The sequence below is a fragment of the Vanacampus margaritifer genome, chromosome 2 (assembly GCF_051991255.1).
Source record: "Vanacampus margaritifer isolate UIUO_Vmar chromosome 2, RoL_Vmar_1.0, whole genome shotgun sequence".
Lineage (NCBI taxonomy): Eukaryota > Metazoa > Chordata > Actinopteri > Syngnathiformes > Syngnathidae > Vanacampus > Vanacampus margaritifer.
The window spans coordinates 54,066,645-54,086,395 of NC_135433.1; the positions used below are offsets into that span (position 1 = coordinate 54,066,645).

Sequence of the window (19,751 nt, forward strand, 5' to 3'; positions counted from 1 at the left end):
GATGAAGTTCAGAATTCTGAGATTAAAATGATAAAGTCAAAATTCTGAGATTAAAGACAGAATTCTCACTTTGAAGTCAGAATTCTGAGATTCAAGTGAGAATTTTGATTTTAATCTCAGAATTCTGACTTTAAAGTGAGAATCCTGTCAACCCGTATTTTCCCCCTCCACACTGGCCCTAATCCTTTTCTGTAGCGATCCATCCAATAAACCCTGCGACCAACATTGCGTTTACAGGGCGCATTTCATTTGGGGACACAATACATGCATGATTTTCACAGTTTAGGACTATAGATGTATCTCTTTGGTCCGAACAAAAAGTAGATTTGATGATGATAATGGAAAACCAGTGAGCTTCACCTGTTCTTTATACTCCCTTTAATAAGTCCCTCTACCCTGAGCAACTTATGGATGCAAGCCTGCCCACCAACATTTGCCCCTGTCAGTCAGTCCTAACCACCCCCCGCCAGTCCTTTCTTATCATCTTACCCCATGGGTTGGTCTCACGCTTTTTCAGTCTACTTCTGGCAGTGTCTCCAACACTGACCTGTCACTGACGGCTCTCATAAAAGTGCTGACTGAAAACTGAGATTCAAATCCAGGACTATTTGCAGTCAAAGGACTGTTGTGTGGAAACTGGGAACACGTACCTGGAACTCATCTTGGAATATTTTCCATTTACAGGAGCTTGCTAATTGGATGCCCTCAGAGCTAGTGTAATTTCTTCACTGTGTAACGGGTACTTGAGAGCAGCTTTGAGTTTCTGAGGGTGTGTGTGTGTTCGCAGGCCTGAACAAGAGTTGCGAACTTCTGCCGTGAATCCAGGTTTATTTCTTGTTAGCTGGCCCAGTCTTGTCTTTGGACATGGCATCCTTAAGAAGCCTGATTCTCGCGCTGCTGATGGCGCTGCTCTGCTCCTTCCACACCCCGCTGGCTCCTGCGGCTAAAGCGCAGGATCTGCCATTCCACTCTGAGCAAGGCCTGGTGGCCGACGACGACGATGATGATGATGATGATGATGACGACGATGATGGAGATGATGACGACGATGATGATGATGACGATGACGACGAGGATGATGATGACGACGACGATGATGATGATGATGACGATGACGATGATGACGATGACGACGATGACGACGATGACGACGATGATGACGATGATGACGACGATGACGACGACGACGATGACGACGATGATGATGATGACGACGATGATGATGACGACGATGATGATGACGACGATGATGATGACGACGATGACGACGACGACGATGACGACGACGATGATGACGACGATGATGATGACGACGACGATGATGATGATGACGACGATGATGATGATGACGACGATGATGATGACGACGATGATGACGACGACGATGATGATGACGACGATGATGATGACGACGATGATGATCATGAAGGTCAGTTCATGCGTATGTTCACGTAAAATAGCTTTTTCATGTTATGTCAGACCACTTCCTTCTTCCTAGATTTATTTTTATTTTGGCCACTATTTTTACAAACAAATTCTGAGTTAACAAATAACTAAGGGTAAATATTTGTTTGTTTGTTTTTTACATCATGTTATTTTAATGAGGCCTCCTAGCACATTCCAAAGGCATGCACGTTAAGTTCATTGAAGATTCGAAATTGTCCATTGTGAATGTGAGTGTGGATTGTTGTTTGTCGACATATGATAACCCGCCTCTAGCCTATTGAAAATTCTGAACATCCGGGCATTTGGATATTTGCCCAACGCAATGTAAATGCTTCCTTTATACTGTGAAAACAAACTTTTGCTTTTGCCTGTGACTATCATACAAACCAGGCAGATTGTTATAGTAGCCAAGCGACCTTTCATCACATTTTGAAATCAAGATAATTCTCACAAATGAAATTACAAGGATCCATAGTCCAATGCTTTTCAAATGGATGGACAGAGTCATTTCACCGAGTTGACTGACATTTTGACTTAAGCTCGGAATTGTCAATAGTCAGGTGGGATAGGCTCCAGCTCACCTTTGACTCTAATGAGGACAAGTACATGGTACAGTAAATGGATGGATAGATGGACATTTCTAACATAAGTCGTGTAGCAGTTTCTCATATTTCAAGGAACTCCTTTGTCTTATATCAGGGTTTGCCAAACTTGGTTGCTAGACAATGTTTCTTTGGTAAAACACGGGTCTTGATATTTTTTTCTCTAACTTTTGAAGTTGTACTTGTAATCCATTAATGCTTGTTGTGTACTTAATTAGTGTTAGAGCATGTGAGTGGAATCAGTACATTTGTACTCATGTCAAGGGGTAGGCTATGCTAGCATTAGCACTGTTTGACTACTTCAGACAGAGACGCCAACAGTAGCTTGTCCTTGGATCTACTTATTCAAAGAAGCATCAGATAGATTCAACTTGTTTGGGCAAAACATTTGCCAGAAATAGACATACTAGCCCTTAGTTGCTGTTAGCTATTAGCCCTTATGATTGTTGGTAACTTCCTTGGTGTGTGTATTTTCCTGTGTGCTTGCTATGTTCACTAGTGTGATGGATTAAATGCTCAGGATACATTTGATGAATATGCCTGTAAAAAGTGTGAATTCATAATAATAGCGAGATCTGGAGATCATCCCAGGTGTCTTTGGACAAGAGGTAGGGTCAATGGCCCAACTGGTTGATAGCCAATCTTAGGGCACATGTAGTTGTCACTGACCAACAATAGCTAGCTGTTTGTTCCAAGTCAGTCTGTTTGAAACTGAAAAACAAAATAAAGCCCAATTTGGTTTCCCCATACTCTTAACTCATTCACTCCCAGCAATTTACACTGAAGCAACCCCCTTCACTCCCGGCTGTTTTACTGAATTTTGACTGATTTTGCAAGGCCCACAGAATATTGTGTTCTATTGCTAAACAACATGGAACCTATCAAAAGAAAGATAACAGTCTCTTTCATCAAGAAAAAAAGTATTTGTATCTGTTTTTGCTTTGAAGCAATTAGCATTAGAATTTTGCTAAGTTTCATCAATATTCACAGTCCTGGTGAAAAGACTAAAAAAAGAGCTTGTTGCAACATGGCCCTGGCTGATCTCTTATACTCTGCTGCCACCTGCTGGCTGGTTGTTGTTGTTGTTTTTTTTATGTCAGAAGCTACATCAAAGCCTTCTGTATGCTTTTGCATTAAAAAAAAAACATTAAAAAAAAAGTGTAAATACGTTTTTGTGTGTGATTGAATGAGTTAAGTACCGGTAGTAGTAGTAGTAGGAAGCTAGTGCATGAGATGAAAAGAGAGAGGGGGAGGTAAAACGTTGCTCCTCCCATCTTGCTAATGTCATATCAACCTGATCATCTCTGTCAGTTGTCTTTAGAATTCATATCATTACGTCAAAGTCCCTCCTCCACTCCTTTCTAGCTTGCCAATGTTCCTTCCTGTCTCTTACACTTTGTTCTTTTCCCTACTTAATTTTAGAGTTATGAGCACTTTGGGGGAATTGAACTGGCCCACCTGAAGCCCATCTGTCCGAAGTTCCTCGTACAGTACACTAGATATGAACTTGGGGACTGCAGGAGTAATTGTATGAGAGAGAGAGATTGCAAGCACAAAAAGACAATTTTACATCTGAGCCTGTTTTGGATTAACAGTCATTGATTTTCTCTTCTAGTCTTTTGAACATGTTTCAATGGAAATAATGCTTCCTTTTCTGGGAACATCATTTTTTTCTTTTCTTTTTAAATTTGGATTTTCCTGCATTTTTGTCCTGTTCATGTGAGTCTACAGAGAAAGAGAGACTAATTGAGGGTTGAAATGTCCTACTCAATATACTGAGAGGGAGATTTAACCTTGAGGGGAGGTGCAGGAGGGCCACTTTGGAAATTAATAGATTAAAAAAAAAATAGTTGTTTTTTTTTAAATTACAAAAATTAGAGATTTTACACGTTACGACTCAACATTGGATTCTATAACCCTTTAAATGATATACTGGCTGACTTAATAGGAGATAAGTTTCTCTCTTTCTTCAGTATCTCTCTCTTTCTCTGTAGAACATCTGTGCCACTGTTGAACAAATAGGCGCCCCCCCAAAAATAATGAAATAACACCAAATTGTGACATTTCAATGCATATGTGGAACTTTTGTTTGTTTTTTTATACATGTAACAATAATATTAAGCAATTTTTAATGCAGTAGCTTTGTGACCTCTAAATGTTTGTTTGGCACTGTAATAATTTTACAATGATTGTGGACTAATTTGAATTTTTAAGGGCATGTTTTCCCATTAATTATTGTATTGATTAAATGAATTGCTGCCCAGCCTTCAGGGAGAGAGTATTTGGGAAAAGAGAGAAATATCTAAGAGCTCTGTTAAATGTCAACTTTTCAAGAGATGAAACGGTTTTATGCTTTTTTTCTTCTTCTTGTTCTTTCTTATTGACAAAGCAGTTTTGTGTTGACTGTGAACATGTGTTGTACAAAGAGCAATCATCACTGTCCATATGTCTTTAAACCTACTTTAAATCATTAAATAAATCAATTGTACACAAATGTAAAATATGACTAAAAGCAGCATATTTCTAGCATTCAATGCATTACAGCCTGTAATAATGTGTTTACTCTGAATATTGCTTCAACAGAACTGATTTTTTTTTAAGAATTGTGAAACTGTGAGTTTGAATCGTGCCTTCTTAAATTACATGCATGCACAGATCTTATTACAATCAAGGGAGTCGCTGAGGAAATTCAAGGTGAGTTGTACCCGCTGCAAATGGAATTCAGCACCAAGTATAATGTAAAAAGAGAAAGAAGAAAAAAGGACACTATTAGTACAAGATATGGCTCACATTGCTGCATGTTTACAAGCTCACTTATAGACACACGTTTACGCGTTTACAATATGTATGAGCCAACTGCTGTAAAATTAATACAGTACACAAATAGAAAAGGCAATAGATATTAAACAAACAATTTACACATATAATCCTGACCACTTTTATCAGAAAATTATAATGTAACACGACTTACAATACTGACTTACCTTAAAGAGATATATTTTATGTGTAGTGATGAAAGCTTATGATGTTTGTTGATCACTTTAGATTGTGTATGTTGACCATATTTGCAGATGATGATGACGACGACGATGATGACGACGACGATGATGATGACGACGATGATGACGACGATGATGACGATGATGACGACGATGAGGACAACAAAGACGATGACGACGACGATGATGACAATGATGATGATGACGACGATGATGATGACGACGATGACGATGGAAAATATCACAAAGGCTCTGTCTGTGCATACTGCGAATTCTGTGAGGCAAGTCCGCCTCAGACTTTATACACTAATGAACAAATCATGTGGCAACATTTAATGAAGCAGTTGACACTGAATAACAATGACTTCAAAATCAAATTTCCGCTAAAATGTCAAAATCCCCACCTTATTTGCATTACTTGTTCTGCAAATGTATCCACTTTCAGACTCTATAGGTTCTGTTATATGATATGTGACACTTTTGGCTCGTGATCTCCTTTCAGCACTGTGACAGCTGTGATAAATGTCCTTGTGAAGAAGGAGACAAGTCGGAACACTGTGATGACTGCAAGGTGAGACATTCAACGAAGCTTACAATCAGTATGTTCTCAGCCTTGTTATTATTTATTGTACTGTAAATACAAAAGCCTTGAAAATGGCAATAAGACAAATTGAGTGGAAATAATCAAATGAAAATTCAGCAGCAAGTCACACTTATACAGTGCCCTCATATTATTCACACCAGCATTTTCCTACACTAGATGCAAACTACAAATGAATGCCGAATCAGAATTGTCGGATTAGTGTGAAAATAGGTGTTTTACGTAATACGTTTTTACGTAATGCGTGGGTGGTGCACAGTGTTGTATGAAGTGTACTGTGCAAGAGCGACATCCGAGCGTGTGTATGGGAATGTCTAGCCAGCTAATGAGCTTTAAATTAAACAGTTAAGCAACCAATCAATAAAGCTCAGCTAGGTAGTGTTTCAATGCCTTTTCTGTTACTTTGCTGTTTGCCTCTGACGTTGTCTTAGCACAAAGGGAGTTTGCTAACTCTCTTAGCGCTAGTGTGTACAGCGAGGGTTCCTGGAGGTTATGATCAATATACATTTTTTGAACTATGACGTGTTTTGGCATAAGTACAATTAGTTAACCAGTAAAGTTAACAAGCGTTTGGTGACGCTGCTGGCGAGCCGGTCAACAAACGTCATCTTGTCTGAGGAGGCATGAAGCGGGGAGTCTGCTATGTACTCCATCTCCCTAATCTCATCTCCTACAAAACACAGAATATATATGGCTCCCAAACTCCTTCTCCGATGGACCTAGAATTTGAGATTTAGTGTTTTGTCATCACGATTATCAAGTCCACAAAGTTTCATCAAAATCAAAACCTGCTTGATTAAACCCACTGGGCGATTTGGCATGGAACGACCCCAGGGCCACCTGAGGAATGAAACTGGTGATGTTAAAATACAGTACACACAGAAGGAAATGAGGGGGAGTGTGATTTGTATATAAAACATTTATTCGTTAACAAAGGAGCAGAACTTGATTTTTAGGAACAATTTGCTTTCAAAACTTCCAATGTAAAAAAGATTACAACTAAATACATCAATAAGTCAATAGGTTTGAAAAAGAACTTCTGGAATTATGAAATCATGCATGTCACAATGAAGTGAAGTGGGATGCTGCCATTGTATAGTACAGTCTTAGACTGTGTTGATGGTGAACTTTTGCATATCTATCCTTGAAGGCTGTGAGTGTTATGAAGCAAGGTTGTCACTTGACAAGTTTTACAACTTACATGATACTGTACTGTGTACAGTTTCCTAACCTCAAATGATGATTCAGTGGTTTCTTCACAAAACTGTTTATTAAATAGAATAAGTTAAGTAACTCATTGACTCCCAGGTATTTTCACTGAACCCGGCTGGCTGTTTTACTGCATTTTGACTGATTTTCCAAGGCACACGGAATATTGTGTTCTATTGCTATAAAAAGAAAGATTAGAGTCTCTTCTTTTATCAGGAAAAAAAGTATATTTCTATCTGTTTCTGTTTTGCAGCAATTAGCATTAGAATATAGCTACGTTTCATTATTATTCACAGAGATGTTGAAAATTACTAGCACTACTTTAAGCCACCTCTTCATGTCAAAAGCTGCATCAAAGCATTTTGTATGTTCTTGCATAAACACCCCCCCCCCCCAAAAAAATAAATAAAACGTATAAATATGTTTTTGGGAGTGAAGGACAAAGTATTAAAAACTTATTTACACGTTTTTGGGTTAGAATGAGTTAAAGGGCGGGAACTTTGGCTGAAATTTGGAAGGTGATTTAATTAACTGTGCTGTAATGTTTCACATCTACAGTACAATATCGGCCAGTCAGGTTGTATATTACTGAATGACACACATATCTACACCACTCTAATGCTGACTAGGTAGACCATTTGTCACTAATACTTAACTTATTAAATACTGCTACTTTCATCTGTATAATTACTTACAAGGTTAGGAGGCAGACATGTTAAGTGTCAGTACAACACATTATGAGTTGACTGTTGATTTTGTTCATTCTTTTCCCAGATGTGCAGTTTCTGCCATGTGTGTCCCGCATGTCAAACTCTCTGCCAACCTGGTAAGTGACTATTAAACTGACCAAATTTCTCAAGTGTAGGATATCTTATAAAATAATCTTTAAATGCTTGAATGTTTGCCAGATACAGTACATTGAAGACAACAGATGACATCACCTGTTGCATCACAGTGACATTGTTTTTTGTAGTCCAGAGTATTTTCTTCCCTGTAATTTTGCAATTAACTGAAACAAATATTTATGTAGTGTGTTTATATTTATATAATATTAGAAGTCATTTTCATTAGAAGGGCAGCAATGATGACTCAAACAATTATTTTTCCTCTAGGGGGCTTCCTTGACAAAGTGACTGGGTCAATCTACAAGTGAGTTAATTCAGTCTATTTAAATTAACACGTAATTAACTAATTTCCAAATCATTGTATTGAATCTACTTTTCCTGTCCCAATCCATAGGACTGTTGCGGATGTCTTTGAGGAGGAAGATGACAACAACTGAGGGCTGCCCTCATGTGGCCAATCGAATGACTCACCTTCACTTCTGATTGCCTTAAAAAAAAAAAAAAATTAAATTATTTTTTGGTCACTTGGGAAAGTCTCTTGTGACTTAATATACAGTGCTCAGCATATATGAGTACACCTGCTTCGAAAAATTTTAAGGTTTTATTCATTACCTCAATGAAAATATGAACAATTTCCAAAATTTTGGCAAAAAAGTTTTCTGCAAAACATGCGCTTAGCTAAACTCATAACATGAAAATAAGGTTGATAACAGATAACATAGATTGCAAAATCCTTAGTTTAATCAAATTAACTAATGCAAAAAAAAATGCATCCCATAACAGCAACAACTGTGTCTAGTATTTTCTATTACGTCCATGACTTTTATGGATAGCAACATGTCTGCTAGGCCTGGGATTAACAAGTTGCCAGTCTTTTTTGGGGGGTCTACTTATTTGTGCAAAAATCTTCTTTAATAGATTTGTTAAGAAAACTACTTTTGTGTGTGTGTACTAATGAACAAATCTTGATGGCAATCAATGGCCCAGAGTATTTTTAGTATAGCATTCCATAGAAATTCTCGATTCTGAAAGGAAACTAAATGTGTTCTTACAACCCTGTTGGGATGTACTAATGTATGCTGAGCACTGTAAATTGTGAGAATAAGACTTTAATATATTTGTGTTATTTGTTAAATGATCAAACGAAGCCCAGCTGTTGAGAAATATTAAATAGTGTGCCACTCGAATACAAAAATAATATGTGTAATTAAAAGAGGGTACATTTTCATTGGTTTTCTATTGACTATTTTGGAGCACTGTCTAATATATATAATGATGTGGTGAGGTTTATGACTGATGAGGCACTGACTCCTATAGATAGTATTCACTGATGTCACGGAATCGCAAGTCGGAGACTTGGATCAACGTGTTTCTATTGTGTTACACCAAATGTTCTTTTGTTATTATGGGACTGCTGAGCGTAGCAAGCAGCTTGCTTGCGAAGCAAGCAGCACATATTACTATTCCTAGAAAAAAGGGTTTATTATTATTATAGCACACCGATTTTTCCGCAAGAATGCGGCCCGTACCGTAGATCGCACCGGGACAAATGAGGTATCAAATGATGCGGCTGGATCTGACTCGGTGCGACATTATTTTTCTAGGAATTCCCACTTACCATGGCGACGCAATACCCCAAAAACTACCCCAAAAAGTGCCATAGGAATGAATGGGAAATGGAAAGACAAAATCACACACCTAAAGCACCTTTTTCCAAGACACGCTGCGTGCGCATACGTTGTCCGACCGATACAAATTTTAGCTCATTTTGTAGGAATTTTTCCCATCTTTAGCTCAGTGTCGAAATCTTTTTTAAGGAATGAAAGCTCTCCCCTCTGTGCGGGTTCAAAGACAGTGAGTGAATTAGGCTTCTGCCGCACTGTGTTGACCAATTAACTTTAGAGTGGCGGGAAAAAAGAAAAGTCTACTTCTATTTGCAAAAGTTTCACTTCAACTCGTCACCATGGCCACAGTCTTTGCTCACTAGACGTCAAATTCTCACATTTTGTAGTCACGAGTGTCTTCCTTCAGACAAACTAACTTTTATTTGGCTAAGGTGTCATTTAGTACCTTTATTTTCCCTTTAACTCTTTCACTGCCAGACGTTTTCAGAAACGGGTTGTCCCCACTGCCAGCCGATTTAAGCATTTTGAGTGATCTTTCAAGGTCCACAGAAAATGTTGTGTTTGGACTATGGAAACACACATACTACCAAATGAAAGATTGGACTCTCAGCTTTCATCAGAAAAAAAAGTTTGTTTCTACCTTATTCCGTTCTTCAGTAATCAACAATAGAAAATGGTTACTTTCACCGAAATTCTCTGTTTTGAAACAAAAAACGGAGAAAAAGAGCTTTTTGTGAAACGATGTTATTTCATGCACTCTAGTGAATTGTACACTTCTTTTTGTCCATGAATGATGCCACAAACACCTAAATAGTGCTTTTCTTCTGTAAAACGCTTTCACCAACAATGAAAATGTGTTTTTTGATTGCAAAATACGTTTATTTCCATTCAACAGTGTAACAATTTGACAAAACAATTTCGCAAACTATTTACAAATGTGTGCAACTGTGGTACTACTTACAATTATGTGGATGTTTCAAATACAGTTTTTCCTTTTGTAACGCTCTCCTGCGTGCAAGGAGACGCCAGGACTCGCACAACAGTTTACTTTCACTTTCGCATTGGTCCGTTTTGCGTGCAAACGTTACACTTTCTTGATGGCCTTTTTTTCCGGGGAATAAAAAGCAAGTAGCAGACTGTACACACTTCCTCCGATGAATATGCATTGGACTCGGGGCACTCTCCGTCGTCCGATCGAACGTCCGCCTGTGCGTGCTCGGTTATGCTCCGCGCTACGACACCGTCATTGCCGCCGCGTCAGTGGTTCCAATTTCGCCGTCAAGCTCGGATTCACCTTCATCATCATCGATGATGATCATCGTCATCATCAATGTACTATTTTAGCGTTGGTCGATGCCTTTCGTCTTGTAAGTGTAGAGCTGCTTGCAAACGCTCGCCATTGCCCGTTCCCTCCTCCATCTAGCTCCATCTAACGTCTTCTACTGCCGCGTCAATGCTTCCCAACCACGGAGTCACCACCCTCATCTTCATCATCGATGATGATCATCGTCGTCAACAATGTGCTCTTTCAGCGATGCTTTTGGTCTTTGAAAAAAACGGCTCGGGCGTGAGCTCCTCGCGACCGGCCGCCATTTTTCCTTTGTCTTCCATTCTCATCTCCTGCTCGACGCTCTAGCTCCGCCTCTACTGACGCCCACCCGATCTTGTCAAAAGAGAGTTATCGCTGCCCTCTAGGGGCCAAAAATAGTCATTAGGCACAACAGACCGGCTGGAAACTTTCACCACAGCTCCGGAAGCCTTGCCGCAGTTTCAAAAAAAAAAATAAAAAAATTGGATGACGTCTTTAGACGTCATTGGCAGTGCTCCGTAGGTTTTTACTTGACGTCTATAAACGTCAATGGCAGTGAAAGAGTTAAGCGAGTAGAAGTTGGACTCTCTCGCCTATCTCTCCCATGTTAATTTGGGCGACTTTTTCCTCTTCATTTCTGATAAATCATAAGTTTTCAACCTGCTCTCATTTGGTCATTTTTCATCCGATTAAAAAAATGAGAACATGCTCGTGTTCCCCAAACCCTTGCCGTTCTAACGAGCCATTTCTTGAATCTGTATCTTGAAGAGTTAAGTCGTGGGAGGCTCTTCTTTGAGGTGTGCGTCTCTCATTCAATCTCAATGCAATGTGGGTCACTTCAACTCGTCACCACAATCTTTGCTCACTAGACATCAAATTCTCACATTTTGTAGTCACGAGTGTCTTCTTTCAGACAAACTAACTTTTATTTGGCTAAGGTGTCATTTAGTACCTTTATTTTCACCTTAAGCATCTTGAACCGTTAAATCGTGAGAGGCTTGGTGCGTGACGTCTCTCCAACGTGTTAGTCCAATGCGTGTGCGTCAATGTGCATGTTTCTTAAAGGGACAGTAAGATACTTTTACTTTATGGTGATTATGCCTAACTTCCACATTTCTTAACCGATTTCAATCGTTTGAATTTTAAACTGTTCAGCTCATTTCCATTTTTTAAAATACATTTTCAAAAATAACACATTATTATTATTATTTTTTCTATTAATTGTAATGGATTGGCAATTGATTAGGTACACCCTGGATTATCGCCACTCTGCCCATCCAGGGGGGCGGCCATCTTGGCCAATTAATTAGGTACACCAAGGATTCGCTCCCCTCCGCCCACCCAGGGCGGAGGCCATCTTGGCCAATTGATTAGGTACGCCCAGGATTCTTGCCACTCCGCTCGCCCAGGGCGGCGGCCATCTTGGCCAATTAATTAGGTACACCCTTGATTCTCGCCACTCCGCTCGCCCAGGGCGGCGGCCATCTTGGCCAATTAATTAGGTACACCCAGGATTCTTGCCACTACGCTCGCTCAGGGCGGCGGCCATCTTGGCCAATTTATTAAGTACGCCCAGGATTCCCGCCACTCCGCTCGCCCAGGGCGGCGGCCATCTTGGCCAATTAATTAGGTACGGCAAGGACTCTCTCCCCCTTGCCCACCCGGGTCGGCGGCCATCTTGGCCAATTTATTAGGTACGCCCAGGATTCTCGCCACTCCGCTCGCCCAGGGCGGCGGCCATTTTAGCCAATTAATTAGGTACACCCTGGATTACCGCCTTTCTGCCCACCCAGGGCGGCGGCCATCTTGGCCAATTAATTAGGTACGGCAAGGACTCTCTCCCCCTTGCCCACCCGGGTCGGCGGCCATCTTGGCCAATTTATTAGGTACGCCCAGGATTCTCGCCACTCCGCTCGCCCAGGGCGGCGGCCATTTTAGCCAATTAATTAGGTACACCCTGGATTACCGCCTTTCTGCCCACCCAGGGCGGCGGCCATCTTGGCCAATTAATTAGGTACGGCAAGGACTCTCTCCCCCTCGCCCACCCGGGTCGGCGGCCATCTTAGCCAATTGACTACTACTAAAATTACTACAAGTACTACTAATACTACTACTTCTGTTTGTACTTGCTTACTACTTACTACTATACTACTACTACTATGTCTACAAGTACTACATACATGTGTGTTTCCACCTTGCAAGAGTCAGCAATTCCACATTTCTTGAGCGATTCCAGTGGTTTAAATTTTAAACTGTTCAGCTCATTTACAAGAGTCAGCAGTCCCATTCAAAATTTCCGCTGGAATTTTTTTAGTTGATGAATGTCACCCCCATCTTACGCTAGCGTTACTTGTGTAAGGAAGACGTATGCGGAAGATTTAGCTTAACACCCCTGTACATGTTGAAACGTTTGATTCGTGGAATCGATTGAATTACAAACATTTGCCGATGTTACTGCCCGGAGCGGACTACATGGTAACATCACGTATGCTCCAAGGTAGGATGGCTCGATCCCAAAACACGGACATTCTTGCGTCTTCTGTACTTTCGGCTTTTATTGTTTGCTGTGGATTTATCATTTGGAATTTCAAGGTGAAGAATCTCGGGTTATTTTTAAACCAATTTAGCTAGTTTCCCGACCGCGCTAGCTATTAGCGCTAGCATGTTACACTTAAAAACAACAACATTGCTGATTCATCACTTATTTTCATCTACTTTGACAACAATTTCAACTATTGGGCTGGGAAAGGAAAATAAGAGACCTTAAGGAGGGTATTTGGAGAGATCTCACAACCTTGACCACCAGATCATTTTTTAGCCAGAGCAAGCCACAGCTAGCGGCTCACATATATCACGATCGCATTATGGTAGTAGCATTTTTACCATCTTACAATGATACCTTAATCAAAATGGTCACACGCACTTTGGTCGACTATCTATCTTTGCAATAACCTCACAAGCCAGATTGATTGTGATTCACTCAAGGGAGTTCTTCACATTATTAATCTGTAACTTCACTCGGCAGATCAGTTTGGGAAAGGAGGGACTTGCTGTACAATACTTGAGAGCTGATTGGACGATGCGGCATCTTTGTACATTTGTTTTAAACAATCAAGGCAATGGATGAAAATGTCTTTGTTCTCGTCGTGGGGGTGCGGGGGTGGGGGGTGAAGTACGAACGTCTCTTTACCAGCTAAAAATGCACAAAACGCCTCTTGCTGTTCAACATTCAACAAGGAAACGGTGAGTAATTCTTCAAGAACAGAATTAATTGCAGCATCCATTCGTCTGTTAGGTTAGTTTAACCCCGCCCACCGTACCCACCACCCCACCCCACCAAACACCCCGCCATCGGCGCTTTTTGGTTTCGTCCTGCCTTAAACAACGCCTGATTGGTCCGACCACAAAAAGGTCGGTTGCAAACTTATCAGCGGGAACGGTATAGGATATATTCTCCGGAGTTTGTGAACTCACAACTGGCTCATGTGTGTAGTGATTTGTTAGTCAGTGCTTTGGAATTGCAAAGAAGTGACATTATGACATACTTCTGTGTCTAATCTATAAAAGTGTGTTCAGTATTTTGCAAATCATTGTGTGTGTTGTTCTGAAAAGTGTGAGGCTGACTTTGTGTTTATAGTGGTAAAAATCTGGTCCAATGTTTTGATCCTTCAGTGTAAGGTGTTGATAATTATGGAATTGTTTTGTTTTTAGTGTTTATGCAATCGTAAAAAAAAAAAGTAATATTACTTAAACTTTGATGGTTTGGACACATCCAGTGTAGAGATGGTGAGTATATCAGCAGATGGTTGATGAGGATGGAGGTGCTGGTAAAGAGAGCAAAAGGAATTCCTAAGAGATGGTTGATGGATGTAGTGAGGAGAAAACACAAGGGCAGTTGATGTTAGAGAGGATGTAGAAGCTAGACCGATAGAAAAGGATAACACGCTGTGGTGACCCCTATCAATACAAGCCAAAAGAAAAAGAATAATCATTTCGACTTGTCCCCCCAACTCTACTCCCCAGGTGACGCTAAGGAATGCAGTTGGTGTGTCCCTAGTTTTGGTTTTTGCTCAATGGAAACCGTAACGTGTCCATCACTTGGAAGACGGTGCTACTAATGGCATGGCAGTATGTCGGTTACTTACGTCAGTTCCTACCGGTTTATGAGACCTTTTCCTGTATCCTTCAAAATAAAAGTATCAACTATATTATAAAAGCACAATAAAACAACGCAATTCTGTAATACAAAAATGCAAAAACAAAAATAATAGTAGGGCCATTTACATATTTTATTTTAGAAAACCTGAGGGGGAAAATATTTTGTATCTTTTGTTTCTTTTTTTTGCCCTGCAATCTAGCACCCCCTCCACTAGATGGCAACCGCCTAGTTCGCCTATGCCCTCGGCCCTCGCCCTGGTATTGACCATTTGCACCGACATCACGTGATCACGTGACTGCCTTATGACGGACGGCGGAAGGAAATGATTGTTGAATGAACGTGGACGTGACCCGGAGCGACTGTTATTTTACAAGTTAAAAGTTATTATTGCCCATAGAACCATGGAATCTACTACTTCAACCGCAGGTCGCCTGTCAGTCGAAGTTGCACATTTAGTAGGGACTCATAGAGCACGATATTTACTTAAATTGGGGATCGCTAGTTTGAAAAACGCCCCTTGCCTTCTGTCATCTGCTGTTTTTACCAAGTTAATCAAATCACCGACCTTGCCGAAATTCACAGCGCATGACCTATATCATTATGTAGTCAATGCCGGTGTCTAACCGGCTCTCCTCCTTACACCGGAGCTGATTTAAACGCTCGTCGCTGGCGGTCTCTGGGACGAGATGCTACGCTTGCACCGCAGGACAATATACCTCGTATTGCAAAGGTAAAACTTGTTGATCATGCTAACTGACTTATTTTGACACATTCGTTTCTATATTGAAACGCTGTGATGATGTTATGTTGACCAGCATTTTCGGGGCGGCGGTCGTGGCAAGCTATGCAGTCATTTAATGAATATGATTCCGGCCGGCTCCATTTCCATTTTCCAATTCCAAGCACAGACGAAATCCCCCATTATTAACTCTTTGACTGCCAGACGTTTTCAGAAACGGGACGTCGCCAGTGCCAGCCGATTTAAGCATTTTGACTGATCTTTCAAGGTCCACAGAAAATGTTGTGTTTGGACTATGGAAACACACATACTACCAAATGAAAGATTGAACTCTCATCTTTCATCAGAAAAAAAAGTTCGTTTCTACCTTATTCTGTTCTTCAGTAATCAACAATAGAAAATGGTTCGTTTCTGTTTTGAAACAAAAAGCGGAGAAAAAGAGCTTTTTGTGAAACGATGTTATTTCATGCACTCTAGTGAATTGTACACTTCTTTTTGTCCATGAATGATGCCACAAACACCTAAATAGTGCTTTACTTCTGTAAAACGCTATCAACAACAATGAAAAAGTGTTTTTTGGTTGCAAAATACGTTTATTTCCATTCAACAGTGTAACAATTTGACAAAACAATTTCACAAACTATTTACAAATGTGTGCAACTGTGGTACTATTTACAATTATGTGGATGTTTCAAATACAGTTTTTCTTTTTGTAACACTCCCATGCATGCAAGGAGACGCAGCAGGATTTGCACAACAGATTAGTTTCACTTGCGATTGCTCCTTTCGCGTGCAGACGTTACTCTTTCTTGACGGCCTTTTTTTCCGGGGAATAGCAAGTAGCAGACTGTACCCACTCCTCCGATGAATATGCATTGGACTCGGGGCACTCTTCATCGTCCGATTGAACGTCCGCCTGAGCGTGCTCGGTTGTGCTCCGCGTTTTCCGGTGTTAGCATCGCTAGCCGGTGAACCTTTATGACGTCGTCATAGCCGCCGCGTCAACGCTTGCAACTTCAGCGTCAACCTCGGAGTCACCATCATCATCATCGATGATGATCATCGTCGTCATCAATGTGCTCTTTAGCGTTGGTCGATGCCTTTCGTCTTTGAAAAAAATTCCCAAGTGTGAGCTGCTTGCAACCGGTCGCCATTGTTCGCTTCTTCAGCCATTGAAAGAGGCTAATTATTTGTCCTCTTTTGCGTGTTCCAAAAAACTTGAAGACAGATTTCTTGTGAGAAATTCCTTGCAAGGATGATTTATTTCAGAGAATTCTCCGGTCACGGCAACACTCAACATCACGTAACAGGTGGAATTAAAGGGTGCGCGTGTGCCCCCTCCCTTGGGGAAGAGGGCTTCTTATAGAATTGAGTTTTGAAAGTAAAACGCCTTTCCTCCTCCCCTCATGAATAAGTAAATATGTTATATAACAGAAGAAACAGATTGAAAAACAGAATTCTCAGTTGCAGCTGTGTTCATCTCTAGACAAAATATACTCTCAGGGTACTTTTCCCAAAACAGAATCTAGAGTGGCCGTGAGTGATGATGCGAACAGAGTCAGTGGTGTGTGTGTGGGTGTGTGTGTGTGGGTGCTCTCTCGAAGCAGAATATGTTCTCACGAAGAGAATGTGTTTTCGCACAGAACACTGAGAAGGAATTTTTTAGACGAAAACAAGGTTAAGGTCAAATTATACTGAGTTCAACACTATTCCACCTGCTCTACACATCCATAAAACATTTCAACATAGTTAATATATAAAATAAAGAATTAAAAATGTTAATAATGTCTAACACCATCTAGCTCCGCCTCACGTCTTCTACTGCCGCGTCAATGCTTCCAACCTCGGAGTCACCATCGTCATCATCGATGATGATCATCGTCGTCATCAATGTGCTCTTTAGAACTTCCCCCTGAGCCGCAGGGGAAAAGCTCCATTTTGGGGCAAAAGGATCCACTTCCCATCCATGTTAAAGTGGAAGCTACAGCTCTGCAGTTCCCCCATGTTGAAAAGGGAAGAGCCTAAAGTGGGCACGTTTCCACTGACTGGTGTTTCTGTGGAGAGTGAAGACAACCAAGACAAACCACCCGAGTGGTCACAGCTTCATCATGACAGCCCAAATGGAGACCACTGTGGAGGACCACCACCAGACGGCCTCTTAGCTCCACTGTCTGACGGTGATGACATGGAAGAACATTTGAGGAGCGACACAGACTGTGAAGGTGACAAAAAGCAGTTGGAATGCTCTGAAAAGGAGAAAATCTGCAACAAGAACATGACACAAATGTGGAAAAAGGGTTTTCCATGCTCAGTGTGTGATAAAAGTTGGACAAACAAATCGAAATTGTATGAACATATGAGAACACAAACAGGAGAGAAACCCTTTAGTTGCTCAGTTTGGACTGGGAGGTCCACTTTGTTCATGTGTTTATGCAATCGTAAAAATAAAAAAGTGTAACATTATCATCTGTGGTTTTTTTATTGGATTGGGGTCAAGGGGTCATAAAGTTTGTGGCTTGTTAGGTATTATTCAAATTTAAAAAGTAAGCCTACTGTGCTTTTTTTTGATGCTCTTCAATTTAAAGCAACACCTTCTTTTGCCATTTATCAATACAATCAAATAAGAGCAGCTCAGTTTTTTTCTATTACAGGTTTCAAATACATTATTGATATCATCTCCTTGAGGCCCAAAGATGTGACAATGATTAAATGTTTTTTATGTCATCTCAACAGCACATAAGGTATGTGCCCAACTTTTACCAGACTCAGGATTTTGGAAAGCCTATTACAAATTAACCTATGCTCCAGCAGTATTAAAATCACAAGTCGTAAGCACTTTCCACTCTTTTTCAAAATAGGCTTGTAACTTTTTTCCCAACCTGGAAAAACATGGATTAGGATCGGACAGGACATAACAAAGACACACTGTAACTAGATAGAGGTGAAGTCAACGGCGGTCAAGTTTTTTTATTGATTGAGATCTTAGTGACTAGCTGCAACATGGATTAATGTGAGCCAGGAACTAGGTAGTTCTTAAAATGTTTTTCTTTCTTTTTCAGTTGTTTTAGTTGTATTTTGTACTAAATTAAATTTGGGAATTTAATTTCAGTTTGTTTGTTTTTTGTCTGGGCTGCAATTTTCGCTAATTACATTGATATTAATTCAGTAAATGAGGGATATGAATGCGTTACATGCTGAAAAATTATGTTTTACAGTTTTTTTCAACTGTTTACCCACAATTTTGAAAAACGGCTTCTTTTTTTAAAATATTGCGACAATGATCCAAACACCGCACTCAATTTGTATGACTCCTACACTGTTTGCAAACTCTACGCAGGAAGGCCGGAGCCCGCAGCCCGGAGTCAAACTCATAACCTCTGTACTGGGAAACGGACGTGCTAACCAGTCAGCCACCGCGCAAACCAAAAATATTTGGACCCCTTTAAATTTGTCTTTCTTTATTTCATGGCAGCTATTTGCTAAAATGGAAAAAGTTCATTTTGTTTCTCATTAATGTAATGGTGGACAGCCATTTTCAGGTTTCTCCAGAGATGCTCAATTGGGTTAGGTCAGGGTCATTCAAGACTGGTCACAGAGTTGTTCCAAAGCCACTCCTTTTGTTGTTTGAGCTGCGTGTTTTAGATCATTATCTTGTTGGAAGGTTAACCTTCGGCCCCGTCGGAGATCTTGCACTCTGGAAGAGGTTTTCTTCCAAGATATCTCTGTACTTGACCACATTCATCTTTCCTTCAATTGTAAGCAGCCGTCCTTTCTCTGCAGCTGAAAAACAACACCAAAGCATGATGCTGCACCACCAAGTATCACTGTGGGGATTGTTTTGGGCAGGTGATGAGCAGTGCATAGTTTTCCACACAGGTCGCTTAGAATTAATGCCAAAAACGATTCTTGGAGAATGTTGTGTCCTGTGCCAACTGAAAAACCAATAGCTACTGCATGGTGTTAAAACATTTTGTATTTAACTGAAAAAATACATATATTTTGAAAGTCAGTTCTTAAAACATAGTTTTTTGCCTGTAACTTGTTTTTGTTGTACTTTTTTTATGAAAGTAAATTTGGTAATTTCAGCTTTTTAGTTTTTATTCTTATTATTTGTTATAATTTTTTTTAACGGAAGGACGGGGATTGAATCAGTACCGTTTTTGTTTTTTTCCCACACAAGACAAATATTTGTACTTCTTGAGAACAGAGCGTGGGTG

The 19,751-nt window shown here is 40.3% G+C and overlaps 1 protein-coding gene across 1 annotated transcript; it reads left to right on the forward strand.

Moving 5' to 3' along the window:
* Positions 1 to 310: 310 nt before the first annotated feature.
* On the forward strand, positions 311 to 8,898 carry LOC144044203 (uncharacterized). Its single transcript, XM_077558462.1, has 6 exons — positions 311 to 1,429; positions 5,120 to 5,328; positions 5,550 to 5,618; positions 7,632 to 7,683; positions 7,970 to 8,006; positions 8,097 to 8,898. Exons 1-6 carry the CDS (start codon positions 865 to 867, stop codon positions 8,137 to 8,139), a joined length of 975 nt encoding a protein of 324 aa, XP_077414588.1. The 5' UTR covers positions 311 to 864; the 3' UTR covers positions 8,140 to 8,898.
* Positions 8,899 to 19,751: the final 10,853 nt, after the last annotated feature.